This window comes from Nelumbo lutea, chromosome 6 (assembly GCF_056320005.1).
Source record: "Nelumbo lutea isolate HS-2025 chromosome 6, American lotus-T2T, whole genome shotgun sequence".
Lineage (NCBI taxonomy): Eukaryota > Viridiplantae > Streptophyta > Magnoliopsida > Proteales > Nelumbonaceae > Nelumbo > Nelumbo lutea.
This window is the reverse complement of record NC_142689.1, coordinates 8,197,343-8,211,931: the sequence shown is the minus strand read 5'-3', so window position 1 is coordinate 8,211,931 and position 14,589 is coordinate 8,197,343. Positions and strand designations below refer to the sequence as shown.

Sequence of the window (14,589 nt, the reverse complement as noted above, 5' to 3'; positions counted from 1 at the left end):
CAGTAGTGGAAGCGGCGGGTGACAAAAGTAGGTAAGAGGAAGGCCTGCGTGGAGGTTGGCCGGCCAAGGTGCCAAAGTAGCAGCACCACAATCCATTGGAGACTGACTCGTGAATGACATGTGTGGATTTACTCCTCACACCAACCTCACAGCACAGCGTAGCCGCATAGGAAACATCTTCCCACGGCTAAATGTATTGTGAAGTTGGTGTGAGGAGCGCTCCCTGAGGCTCCAGTTTGGGAGAAGTACAAATGCAATCATGTAGAGTGCAAAACATTATATTTTGTTATTTTGTATGTATTTATACTGTATATATTTGTGTTTATACTCTTTCCCCATTCTCAAAATCTCAAGTATGCACCCCTGACCCCTAAAACCAAACAGCCGAAAAAGATGAGTACAGGTAATTTTCCCAAATTTCCCTCCCCCTTCTGCCAAACCAAACTTAACCAAAATGGCAATTGTTCTTCATAATGTAGATGGTTTCTTTCATAGGACTGAAGCTCCGGCTTCCAAAGAAATGAGGTTTATTAATCATAGCACACCACTTATCAGTGACATACCGTTAAGGATCTAATCAAGGCAATGAATCCACAATCCAAAAAGTTAAAGGTCATCAACATTCATAAAGTACTTATCCACAAATTTATAGGGGAGTAAGAAACTACAAACATGTCCTTCCCAAATCCTAAGACCTTGTGGCTTTCTAAGAACATGTGGGGAAGGAAGTATAAGGCCAGAAGTCCCATGTGCACATTAGTCTCGTTATACTGGAGTCAAGCCAACGACACCTGCATACGCACAGATGGAATTAGAAAAGAAGGCAACTTTCAAGTATCAAACAACATGTAGAGTTAAAGACAGAAAAGCCAGATGCACTGAGATGTCGCCAAATGATCATGGTAATCTGAAACCCAGCAAAGAGGAGGGGACCTCTACAAAGTATGCCAGATCATAAATGACAATTCAAACATAAATTTGCCATCCACCAACTGCACAATCATCGGCACCCCATAGAGGCTATAATAATAGTGCTAGTTATTAGACAGGTTCAAACAAACATTTGTTACCCAGCAATTGCACAATGATGGGCACCCCATCGAGGCTATAATAATAGTGCTAGTTATTAAAGAATCTTACACTAAACGTACTATTCATCATTTATCATCTGAAATTAACTTTCTATTCCACCCTCAACCAATCCACCCCACACACAAGAATATTGGGAAAGAAAAAGAAAAGGAACCAAAATATGAAAGAGGACAAAGAAAGTGACTCAAAAGTGCAACACTCCAGAGTAGAGGTAAACTGGATGGAAACAACAAACAAGTAACCCAATGCACAATTCCGAAAACAGTAATCTTACACTATACGTGTTTGACCATTCATCATTTATCATCACCAATTAACTTTCTATTCCACCCTCAACTGATCCACCCCACGCACAAGAATAGGAAAGAAAAGAAAAAAGAACCGAAATATGAAAGAGGACAAAGAAAAGTGGGTAACTCTTCCAAGTGGAAGTAAACTGGATAGTAACAAGCAAAGTGACCCAGTGTAGAATTCTGAAAACAGTGCAAACCAATTTAGAAGATTTATGTTTCAATTTGATCATTGTACTCAGTCTCCATCTGTATACACTGAAAGTATTAAGCAATTCGACTTTTATATCTTAAGATTTATCCCACTACCTATCCAACAAGTCATGTGAATTGAATGCACTTTGAGGCGCATCAACATGTCAAGGAAATTACCTATTTGGTCCCACTTTTAAGTGGTTTAAATTATTTTTTGTTTTATATCCTTTAAATTTTTTCACATAGTGACTTTGACAAGAAAAGATGTTTGGTCCTTTTACAAGAATATAAATTAGTATATAAGGGTAACCATGTATTCTCAAGGGTTTTCTGTTTGACTATTGTTTCAGTCTGTGCACCATCCATCAAATCACCTAAACCTTACCTTATTTCAACCCTGAAATACAGTGAGTGAACAAACTTTAAACCGGAAGGTCCTACATCAAGATATCATTCCCTAACTTTTACAAAAGCACCCTGTGGACAATCTTATTTTTCTTGTACAGCTAAAGCACTCTGAAGAACCAAATATGAACGAACAAATAGAACGTAACTAGTATAACTCCAAGTGATAAAAGAGCAAAATATAAAGTATCCCTCCACCATTTGTTGGAGTATTCATAAAGAAAGTAATAGGGGAATTATTGAAGGTAATTTGAAGTCTATTCCCATTTGTCTGATGATGCTGATAATCTTCTTATGAACTGAGCTCTGGCTCTTGAAGACTTTAAGGGCTTCTCTAGGAGGGAATTTGTTTCCAATTGGCATGTTACCTTTGTAGTACACTGTAAAGAATCTATTATTTTGGCTTTGTGTAAATCTTTACATATATAAATAATTTTTTTGTACTGATTAAAAAAGAAGTGACCAGAACAACTAAGAACCTAACTTTGATATCTGAAGTAATGAAAGAGAAAATAATTTCCATGACAAACCCATGTATTATCTGTATTTCAGCATTTTAGCTCTGAAATTTCACATCCAAATTATATGACCTTGGCTCATGAGATAGAATAACTAAATAACCTTTCTAACATTCCTTTTATTGTTAATAAAATCGAAACAATTTATCAAGATAAGAGAATCACAGTTACAAAAGACCTTCCGTCATTGGGTATAAGAGGAAGGACCATGTCAAAAGAAAATAAAGCCAAAGCCTGATCAAGTACCCCAGAAAAAGTTCTCTAGTGCGTAGCCAGTAAAACCCAAACCACCAATAAGAGGTATCTCTTTCAACCCTTTTCCTTAGAATAGGCATTTGCTAATGCATCGATAGATCTCAATGTGGTGCCCAAGGGCCATCAACAAGCGATCTCATCCAGCATATGACCACTGTGAGTTCTTTTCCACCTCGACTCCAACATTCAGGGAATGGCCAGTTCTCAGACCTTGTAACAAACATAAAATCTCTGCCTCTGCTGCACTGCACTTGCCTCTCCATAGGGCTGGAGTAAGCAATCACCTTTCCTAAATGATTTCTGAAAGCTCAACAAATGTCCAACGGTCCAGGGCTCCTTAGAGAGCAGCCATATAAAATGAGCTTTATCTGGCCATGCTTTGGAGGAGTCCACTCCCTATGAACAGGATGCCTTCCCTGAACAAAAGTTACCATTTCATGCCACCATCTGAGAATAGAATCACAAGGGGCCCCTCATAAACTCCTCTATTGTGGAGATCCAATTAACCACTCTCGATGTGAACTACATCTATAATGCAATTTGGCTCCAAGTGTTTACCTTCAAAGGTACATGCATTTATTTCCTCCCATAAACTCCATAAGACTGCTGCTTTTGTATGTTTCCACATTATTTTTCCTTTGTGGAGGGATAAAAGAATAACCCAATGTTAAAATTTAAGTAATCAATAACGTGGTTATAAAAAAATTGCAGTTTACAATATTGCATGTAAATTGCATGGGAGTTAATGAGTTATATAAGGGCTAGGTTTGGCTCAAGCTACCTGAGAGGTCTCAATTCCAAACCCTGACACCATGTAAAGTCATGGTTTGGGTCTGAATGAGTTTATGTTGGGCCCACCAAAGTTGCATCCCCTACTTAAAAGGCAAAGCCTTAAAAATAGACCACCTTAAGGCATGCACCTTCAATCCACCAAATACAACCTTCTTCTACTGGACTGTCTTTTCCTGTTAAAGAGGTGTGGTGTCAACCTATACCTCCAAAGGTTGGGAGTTTCTGTTGGGAAGCCTTTCTAGAAAGAGTTAATACAAGTGATTTACTTCAAAGAAAAAGACCTATAGCTATTTGTCTCCTCATTGGTGTGTCCTCTGTAAATCTGATGGTGAGTTTGGATACCATTTACTAATTTCCTGTCAGTTGGCTAAAGTCATTTGGGAATGGTTTACTTCTCTGTTTAGGTGCAGGTGGACTCCCCCTTTGAATGTGCAAAGCTTATTCACTTCCATGCATAACTGGTCAACAAAAAGGGCCAAGACTATGTGGTGATGTGTTAGGGCTGTAGTTTGTTGGGCTGTTTGGGAGGAAAGAAATTCACGGATTTTTTCAGATAAGGAGAGAAGCTTCAAAGTAATTTTGGAGGTTATTCATATTAGGGTGATACATTGGTTGAAAACTTTGGACATGTTCGCAGATTTCTCAATTGATGAGTTGCTAAGGAATTGGAAGGAGATTGCAGAATCAGCTTCAGCTAAAAAGACTTCAAGTTCCTGCTCGCCCTCCACCTCATGGTTTTACTAAACTGAAATTCGATGGCAGAAGTATGGGCAGTCCAGGGCCCGCCGGAATAGGGGGAGTGATAGGAGATGAAAAAGGGAATCTATTAGCTATGTATTCTGGTCCAATTGGGGTGGGAGATTCTTTGAGGGCTGAGATACTAGCAGCCCTTGAAGGGGTACAAAGGGTCAAGGACATGAATATTAATAAATTGATCACAGAAGGAGATTCTGAAATTGTGGTGAACTGGCTAAAAGCGGACAACTCTAGGCTCTGGAATTACAGCAATGAAAAGAGGAAATTTAAGTGGCTGACTAAGGACATTGAAATTCAGTGTACATGGGTAAAGAGGAGCAAATTCATTGGCAGATGTCTAGCTAGGCAAGGGGTGAACAGAAACTCTATGTTTTGGGCTGTTCTGTAATTGCATTACATTTTGAGTGTACATTGGTTGTATTCAGGTTAGCTCCTTTGCTTTGTAATTTTCAATACTTTAATAAAATTCACTAAACCTCCATTCCACTCCATAAGAATTACCCTTCTAGCTTATCAACTTCACTGCCACTAAACAAGAAGGATAGAGAAGAGGAATGAATATTCGATGCAACCATGGTACAAAATTTCGTCACGTATCAGGGGGCTGACCTTGCTAAGACCAGCCCCCTGTAAATTTTTGGAAAAAAAAAACTCAAAAAAAAAAGGAAGTCTGTGGGTCAAACCCTCGATATACATCTTTGCGCATATCGGGGTGTATCAATATTTCAACCATGAATGCAGCAAGGCCTGCATACCTCAAGGTTCTGCCTGCAAACTCGACTTCATGGGCTCTCTATATTGAGCCCATACATAGGCATATAGGGCCATTTTGGAGAGAGAGCACGGATATCAAGATGTTTTTTTTCAAAATTTCAAATTTTTTAATACAAGTTTCTTTCTAAATTTAACTTGCACATCAAGCTAGGGTTTCTTCATAATAAAGAGGATTCTTCTTCCCTCTATAAAGAGCTACATACTTCACTCCAAACTAATTCTGCAACTTAAACTACATCGAAAGGCCCTGGGGCCTTATGCTGGGCTATATGTTTAGAGTGTAACAGTAGAGTTTTTTCTGAAGCAAGGTTGATCTTGATAGGTTGATTGGGAATGTTGAAAGAAGTTTGGTTGAATGGGCCTCTGTTTTGAAGGAGTTCAAAGGCGTGAATAGGGAGCAATTCTCAAATCAATGAGAGAGGATTCTTTTTGTGGATTTTGTAAATGAGTGAACAGTGATCACATTATATAAGATGTAAACCAGTCCTCAAAAATAGGTGTAAACTTGAAAAATTAGAGAGAAAAAGGAAGAAAAGTAAGAGCAGCAGTACAAGAGAAGAAGATGGAGAAAAGAGGAGGAAGAAGAAGAAAGGTTCGAATAATCCTTCCCTCTCTTCTCTAATCCTTTTTACTAAAAATTGATGTTAAAATAATTACAAGTATGCCCTTAAGTGGGCGGCCAACTAGGCAGTAACATAAAGAGATCAAACAAAAAGAAATAACAAGCCCATTAACTAACAGGAAAATAGAAAAAATATTACAAGAGAAGATACTAGGACCCATTCGGCCCGGTCTCTTTACACTCCCCCTCAAGCTGAGCATAGATGTCAATCATGCCCAGCTTGCTTATATAGTGTGTCATTTTCCCTCTTGGAACTCCCTTGGTCAAGATATCAGCCAATTGTTCGTCTGATGTGATGAATGGCAAACAAACTTCTCCTGAGGAAACTCTTTCTCTTATAAAATGTTTATCAACTTCAATGTGCTTAGTTCTGTCATGTTGAACAGAATTATGTGCAATATTGATAGCTGCTTGGTTGTCACAGTAGAACATCATTGGCTTCTCATAATCAACCCCCAATTCTTCTAAAAGGGATCGTAACCACAGTAATTCTGACACACCATGTGCCATTGCCCTGTATTCTGCTTTAGTTGAGGATCTAGCAACAACAGACTGTTTCTTACTCCTCCATGACACAATGTTCCCAGTGACCAGAGCACAATAACCTGAGGTGGATCTCCTATCATCAATACATCCTGCCCAATCAGCATCAGTGAAAACTTCCAGCTTCATGTGTCCATGTTTGGCAAATTGAATATCTTTCCCTGGAGTACCTTTCAAGTAACGCAAAACCCTTTCTGTAGCAGCTAAATGAGTATCTCTGGGAGAATGCATAAATTGACTAATAGCACTTACTGCATAGGAAATGTCCGGCCGAATCATGCAAAGATATAACAACTTCCCAAGCAGTCTCTGAAACACCCCCTTATCAGATAAAAGGTCACCATCTATAGCAGAAAGCTTATGATTGGGATCAATAGAAGTGGAGATTGGTTTAGCTCCAAGTTTACCAGTCTCAACGAGGAGGTCAAGCACAAATTTACACTGAGAAATGAAGATACCATCCTTAGATCTAGCAACTTCAATGCCCAAAAAATACCGGAGATCTCCCAAATCCTTGATCTCAAATTCAGAGTTAAGAAATCTTTTGCATTTACTGTCCTCTTGAGTGTCATTACCCGTGACCACAATATCATCAACATAAACTATCAAAAAGGTCACCAGAGAGCCATTTCTCTTCAAGAACAGGGTATGATCAGATTGAATTTGTGTGTAACCAAAGGAGAAAAGAGCAGCCCCGAACCTCTCAAACCAAGACCGAGAAGACTGTTTAAGACCATAAATAGATTTTTGCAGTTTACACACCTTGCCTTGCATTTTCTTCCCATACACCCCTGGAGGCAAAGACATAGAGACATTTTCATGTAGGTCTCCATTCAAGAAGGCATTTTTAACATCAAACTGGTGTAGGGGCCAATCAAAAGTAGCGGCTAGAGATAACAAAACCCGGACTGAGGTCATCTTAGCTACATGAGCAAAGGTCTCAAGATAGCCAATACCATACATCTGAGTGTAACCTTTAGCAACCAGCCTAGCCTTAAACCTCTCAATAGATCCATCGGAGCGATATTTAATGGTAAACACCCATTTACCACCCACTGGTTCCTTCCCTTCAGGCAAGTCAACAATATCCCAGGTATGGTTCTTATGCAAAGCATCCAGTTCAGCCATCATAGCATCCCTCAATTCAGTTTTAGATAAGGCTTCCGGTACGGACATGGGTATCACATGGGAAGAAACAGAAGCAAGAAAAGAGTAGTAGGAAAGAGAGATAAGACAGGTGTATGGAGATACAATGGGCTGTACACTTCCGCCTGCCCTTGCGGAGAGCAATAGGAAGGTCAAATGTTTGGGAAAGATGTAGATGGGTCAGAGGAAGGCCGACCTGTTACCTCAGTAATGATGGGAGGAGCAAGAGGCTCTTCTGTAGGAGTGGAAACAACTTGCCCATGTCTGAATCTGTGCCTTTGGTACCACCTTTGGAGAACAGGATGGGAGGGAATTATAGGAGAATGAGGTGGAGGAGGAGGAGGAGGAACAGGAATATTGGAGGTAGGTCCAGTGGGAGAAGTGGACACCTCGTGAGAGGACTCAAGAGGAATGGGAAGAGGAACAACTGGAGACATAGCAAAGGGTTCTTCAGATTTCTCCCCCTCATGAGAAATACTAAAGAAAGGAGTCAACTCAGCAAATGTGACATCCCGAGATACAAAGCGGGTGCCACTAACTGGATCAAAACAGCAATATCCCTTCTGTGTGGAGGCATATCTCAGAAAAACACATTTACGAGCCTTAGGTTCAAATTTGTGCCTTTGATGGCTGTGAACATGCACATAGCAAGTGCACCCAAAAACACAGAGAGGAAGAGAAAAAAGTTCCTATCCGGGAAGAGAAGGCTAAAGGGGGTTTTGAAGTTAAGAACCCAGAAGGGCATATGGTTGATAAAAAAGGTAGCAGTAAGAACAACATCTCCCCAAAATTTTATAGGAACATGGGATGCAAACAGGAAGGATCTGGCAACTTCAACCACATGTCGGTTCTTCCTTTCTGCTACTCCGTTCTGTTGTGGAGTGTAGGAACAAGAACTTTGATGAATAACCCCAAAAGTTTCAAGAAAGGCGGAGAGGGTTTTCTCAAAATACTCCTTAGCATTATCAGAACGGAATATTTTGATCCGAGTGTTAAACTGGGTGAGGATGAGTTCATGAAATTTTTGCACAATAGCTAGTACTTCATCCTTGGATTTCATGAGATAAATCCAAGTATAACGAGAGTAGTCATCAATAAAAAGGATAAAGTACCTGTAACCCCCCATTGTTGGCAAATGATATGGCCCCCACACATCAGAGTGAACAATATGAAAAGGAGAAAGAGATCTTTTATTGCTTACTGAATAAGAATGTCTACAATGCTTTGCCAGTTCACACGACTCCCAATGAAGACTTGATAAAGACACCCCCTTAAACATATTGGGAAACAAATGACTCAAAGTAGAAAAAGACAAATGACCAAACCGAAAGTGATATAACAAGACTTTGTCAATAGACTCTGACAAGACTGACTCTAAGGCAACTCCATGAGGTGGTCCAAAAGCTCTATCTGGTGTGTCCAACAAGTATATTCCATTCGCCTCATGGGCACTCCCAATCATCCTTTGAGATTGAAGGTCCTGAAAAACACAATGAGTGGGAAAAAAGGTTATGCTACAATTCATGAATTTAGTTAAGCTGCTAACAGATAAAATGTTTGTATTAAGTTTAGGGACATGAAGGACAGAGGATAAATAAAGGGTGTCAGAGGTCTTTATATCCCCTTTACCAGAAATGGGAGCAAGAGACCCATCAGCAAAGGATATTTTCTCTTTACTAGAGAGAATGTGGTATGAGCAGAAGAGATTAGACAGGCTGGTCATATGGTCTGATGCACCGAAATCAATAATCCAAGGGATTTTATGATTACCTGAAACTGAAGCATGATTTGCAGAAGCACGAATACCTGAGTGAGCAAATGCAGATGATGATGATGTGTTGCTGGAAGAGTGAGATGAAGAAACAGTAGCTTCCAAGTGATTTAGCAGCCTCCCATACTTTTCAAAATCCGCCTTCATTGCTGCCAACTGCTCAATGGTTGATTTTTCTTCACTCTCCTTATTTCCTCCTTCAGGTACTGTAGCAACATTAGCTGTCTTAGGCTTTCCTGTTTGTTTGCCCTTCTTAGAACTGTTGTTATTCTTAAACCTATCAGGAAGAAGCTCAGGATGAAGCTTCCAACAAGTGTCCTTTGTATGCCTTGGTTTCTTGCAATATTCACATATCTGTTCCTTTTTCTCAATAGGACCCTTTGGCTTTATTCCAGCATGTGCAAAGTGTTTTGTATGTGGACTCTGTAACTGAACCTGCTGCCTACTCTCCTCACTGCTTATCATAGTGTATGGCTAGGAAAGAGTAACCTTATCTTTGGCCAGGATATTTTGCCTAATGATGTCAAACTCAGGGTTGAGTCCAATAAGAAATTCAAACACCCTATTTCTCTCTACCAACTTCCCATACATTTCAACATCATTCTTACTCTCCCATACAACTATCTCCATAACACCAATTTCTTGCCATAGGGATTTCAGTATAGAATAGTAGATTGCTACACTCTTCTCCCCCTGTCTTAGGTTCTTCACGTCACTTTTCAACTTGTAGATTCTGGCTACATTCAACTTCTATGAATAGGTCTCAGTAACACTGTCCCATATTTCCTTAGCCGGAGACATCTAGAGATAATGTTGACTTATATGAGGTTGCATAGAGTTGACCAACCATCCAATGACTGTATAGTTCTCTTGCATCCATTTCTCAAATTTAGGGTCTATCTCTTCGGATTTCACTTTACCACCTGTGAGATACCCGAGTTTTCCTCTACTACAGACATAAATTCTTATAGACTGTGTCCAAGCAAGATAAATTTGTCCCATCTAGCTTGATTGTGGTGACACCAGTCAAAACGGAACCTACCGAGCCGAGGCCGAAAACTGGCACTTGCTTGAGCTCACTTCCGTATGGCTCCATTAATCAAACGAAAATCAAAGAACCAGAAATTTGGTCTATATAAACTTACTTGAAGTCAAACCAGAACCCAGATGCTTGAAAACTAGGGTTTTACTCCGTCCAACTATTGGGGAGGAAGAGAGAAGATGCAACCGCTCCTACCAGAGCTTCCCAATCTCTTCCAAACCTGAACTGCCCTCCTTTAGGAGTCAAAAGACACCTCCCAAGCACAGAGCACCACACCCAAAGCTTCACCTTTACCTGTACCTTCGAAAATCTCTAGCCGGCTAGGGTTTTGGGCAGCAACTGAACAACACCACTTCTTGGCAATATCCAGCCAGATTTAAACTCTCCAAACCCTCTACCAACTAGGCCAGAGATCCTCTGAGTTATAGAGAACATATCTCTCCATACACTCTCTTAATCGAAGGGTGTATGGGAAAAGAGGAAGAAGAAAAGAAGGAAGAAATAAACCTACTCTGATACCAAGATGTAAACCAGTCATCAAAAATAGGTGTAAATTTGAAAAATTAGAGAGAAAAAGGAAGAAAAGTAAGAGCAGTAGTACAAGAGAAGAAGACGAAGAAAAGAGGAGGAAGAAGAAGAAAGGTTCGAATAATCCTTCCCTCTCTTCTCTAATCCTTTTTACTAAAAATTAATGTTAAAATAATTACAAGTATGCCCTTAAGTGGGCGGCCAACTAGGCAGTAAAATAAAGAGATCAAACAAAAAGAAATAACAGGCCCATGAAGAGAGGCCCATTAGCTAACAGGAAAATAGAAAGACTATTACAAGAGAAGATACTAGGACCCATTCGGCCCAGTCTCTTTACAATATACAAGCAATACACCTTTTGTATAAGCTGTATATTCCTATACGATCAGATCTTGTATCTTGTTTGGGAGATGCTCACCCTCCTTTTGAGCAATCATATAGCCTTGACCAATAATGTCACCCCCAGCAGGAATCCTAAATATGAGGTAAGAAGCCAATTTTGCAATCCGATCAACATGCTAATAATGCAATTTCTGCCATCTTTACCACTGTAAAGACTGTTATTTAAATTCATAGGGGAAACAAGTTGCAAGAAAGTATTGCTTTTGAATATAATAAGTTTTTAATATCCAGTTATGTCATAATAATCTTAATAATTTCCTAAAAGGCTAAAATATGGTTATGAAATGTTTTATTATTATTTTTTGGTAATGTTGCCATGATTTCCAAAATTTGTCACAATCTATATGTATTGTTTCATTAAACTTCAACTACATGTGTCCACTTTTGATTAGCAAGTGATTCATAGTAATTCTAGCTGCAAGCCAGCAACAAAAACATAAAACAAACTATGGCCTTCCAACAAGAGAGGGGAACAGGAATCCCTATGAATTTTGAGTATTTCTTACCGCATGCCAACCTTCCACCTGCATTGCCAGTTGTAAGGCTAAGTTCATGCCCACCTATAGATGCATGACAGATAGAAAGTCAGATTTAAAAGCAGCAATAAGCATATCGCAAGAAAGACAGAACTGACAAATAAACAAAAATGCACCATCAGAAAGAAAGAGCTAAATGAAGCCCAACTTAAATAATTACCCTTTCCAAGGTCATCCTCCAATTCATGAACCACAAATGCTCTTCCAACAACGGAATTAGGTCCAGTCAGTGGTATCTACATATTTCAGGCAAAAGCGAGGCAAAAGTCTCAGTAATAGAAGGACTACCAAGCAGGTTTAAGAAACATGTGAGGCTTACACCTTGAGGCTCATCTCAAGGTATCGCCTAACCACTTAAGGAAAACTCCCCAAGGCTCAACCTGGAGGATCAGGAGTAAAAGAACATATGCCACACTTTCTGGTACATTATATCATCAACATGTAGTTCCATACATTAATTGAAATAGATTTCTCATCACAGCAACCAGTTAAAGACTAATGGTAAGATTTCTGGGTGTCTATTGGGTTTTATTTACATCAAGAGCCATTAATCGTCTAGGAATTGTAAGAAACTTATTAATACTTTGTAGTCCATGTTTATATGATGATCAACTCATCCATACATTCTTCTCATAAAAAAAAAAGTCTTTTTTTTACACTTCTCATAGTAGTTCATGTTTTTTCTTGAAATAATGAGGTTTCATGAGGCATAGGCCTTACGCCTCAGAAGATCCTACCACCTCGCTACAAACCTTTGCGTTTTAAAATAGTGATACTAAGAATTAGAATATAGCAAAGCAAAATCCATAAATCATGCAAGGCATGACAACAAAAAAGAAAAAGAAAAGAAAAGAAAAAATGTCATACCTGGCTATCCACAATTGTTGCCTCTGCCACTCCTACATTTCCATACAATACCAAAAAATTTAGAACATACAGCAGGAAACAACCAGAGCAGTTCTCATAGGAATGGAAGTGGGTTACCATCAGCATTAGCAACTATGTTTCCCAGGTCACCCGCATGACGGACTTCATCATCAGGAGCACCATGTGTCATGTTATTTGGGTTGAAATGTGCCCCTGATTAGGCCAAAAGAAAAGAAATATATATATATATATATATATATATATATTCCTAATTCAAATTTCAATCTATGATCAATTTAAACACTCTATTTAAGCATGTATTGCAAATGTTTCAAGCTAGAATATCCATTAATTAAATAACAAACCCAGCAAAGACAACTGAATCCAACCTGTGGATATACACCCATTTGTCGTGTCGCCATACTCGTGCTGCGCAAAAGATTCAGAAATCAAAAATGAAAAAGGAAAATGAACCATAATTCATAAAAAAAAAAAAAAGAGCTTCCTAGTGTTCTCTTCCAAAATTATAAAAGCTACAATCAAATGTCAACACTCACGAGGTGGAACCCATGAGGTCCAGGAGTAAGTCCGGTGACACGAACATTCACAGTCGTCGGACCTGTATCATTTAACAATTAAAGAGACCTGTATCATTTAACAATTAAAGAGCTCAAACTGATTACACTAACCGGATACAAGGAATTAAAAGGGGGGAGGAGAAAATTAACAAGTTCAAACAGCAAAAAATGGAACAAGTAGGAGCTAATTCGAGCTGAGTAGGGAATGGAAAACAGACCGTCGTCTTCTTGGGTCAATATGACGACGCCTTCGGCTTGGGAATTTCCTTTGAGGACTGCGACGGCCTTCTTCGTCGCGGCGACAATGGTGAGGGGCTTGGAAGCCACGGCGAGGTTTAAGGATTGACGAGGGAACTTGACGGATAGCCCGACGAAGGAAGACTGGAATGGAGGGCTAGGGTTTGAGAAGGAAGGAAGGAGAGATTGAGAAGGAGAAGCTGCGAGAATGGTGTGGGCGGCCATGGCTGCCGATACCGCTCGCAGTCACTTGGTGGCTGAGACGAAGAGATGCAGAATTATGTAGATATATAGATAAGGTGGCAACTGTGATTATATATCATGAATTCTAGATGTAATGGGCTCCGACGATGGAGTAAATCAGGAGAGAGAGAGAGAGAGAGAGAGAGAGAGAGAGAGAGGGGTTGGTAACTCAATGGTCAGCAGTTTGTGATGTTCGTTTGTTGTTGAACATCCATGAGGCCAGTCCAAATCTCCTGACAAGTTACCAGGAAATACATTCCAACACCCTAACAATGATCTGACACCGCACATTTCATACGTGGCGGATCCCACTGATTTCATTCATATGGTGGATCTCTGTTTGATGATGGGATGTGCGGCGTCATATTATATTGATAAGGTGTTGGAACGTGCAGAAAATTTTTACTCGAAAATTTTGAGTCAAATATTTGGTTTTTTTTTTTCTTTGACAAAACGAAGGATGAGAAACTAGTATCAGACGATAACAGATCATTCCAGAATCTTTTGACAAAGGCTGGAACGTGCCCTTCACTCACAAAAAGATGAAAGATTCCCAGACCTAGAGATTTTTTTATTGTAAAATAACTGATCCGAATCCATAAATTATGATTTGTTTGGTAAAAATCCGTAAACTATGTTAAAAGCACAGATGATTAATTATTAATAAATATTAATAGCTTCCGAGGCAAAATGCAGCAGAAATGAGAATTCACATCTGCGCCCCACTACACATTTCAACCTTATGTTGAAAACGGGTTGGGCCTTAAATGTAAAGTTGTGGGACACATATGACAGCAATGAGTGGGTAAGGCTTGAAGCTTTTGAATAACGGGTTGGGCCTTAAATGTAAAGTTGGGCCGCATCAAACCCCAGTTTTGGGCCTTAGATATAGCCATTGCATCATTTCGATTGTTTTCTCCAAAGTCCTCTTCGAGCGTTCGATAGAGAAGAGAATGGTTCTACAATATAGGTAACGATTTCTGCCTTCGATCTCTGG

At 39.5% G+C, this 14,589-nt stretch overlaps 1 protein-coding gene across 2 annotated transcripts; it reads right to left on the bottom strand.

Moving 5' to 3' along the window:
• Nucleotides 1-510: 510 nt before the first annotated feature.
• On the bottom strand, nt 511-14,101 carry LOC148847159 (superoxide dismutase [Cu-Zn], chloroplastic-like). 2 transcript variants are annotated; one of them, XM_088950682.1, is made up of 8 exons: nt 13,331-13,995; nt 13,092-13,153; nt 12,924-12,963; nt 12,652-12,747; nt 12,535-12,566; nt 11,828-11,903; nt 11,638-11,691; nt 511-791 (listed from the first exon to the last, which is right to left on the bottom strand). In XM_088950682.1, exons 1-8 carry the CDS (start codon nt 13,572-13,574, stop codon nt 766-768), a joined length of 630 nt encoding a protein of 209 aa, XP_088806808.1. In that variant the 5' UTR covers nt 13,575-13,995; the 3' UTR covers nt 511-765. The 2 variants fall into 2 exon arrangements, with proteins under 2 accessions (XP_088806808.1, XP_088806809.1); XM_088950683.1 differs by lacking the exon at nt 12,652-12,747 and having other exon boundaries at nt 13,331-14,101.
• Between the last annotated feature and the right edge of the window lie 488 nt (nt 14,102-14,589).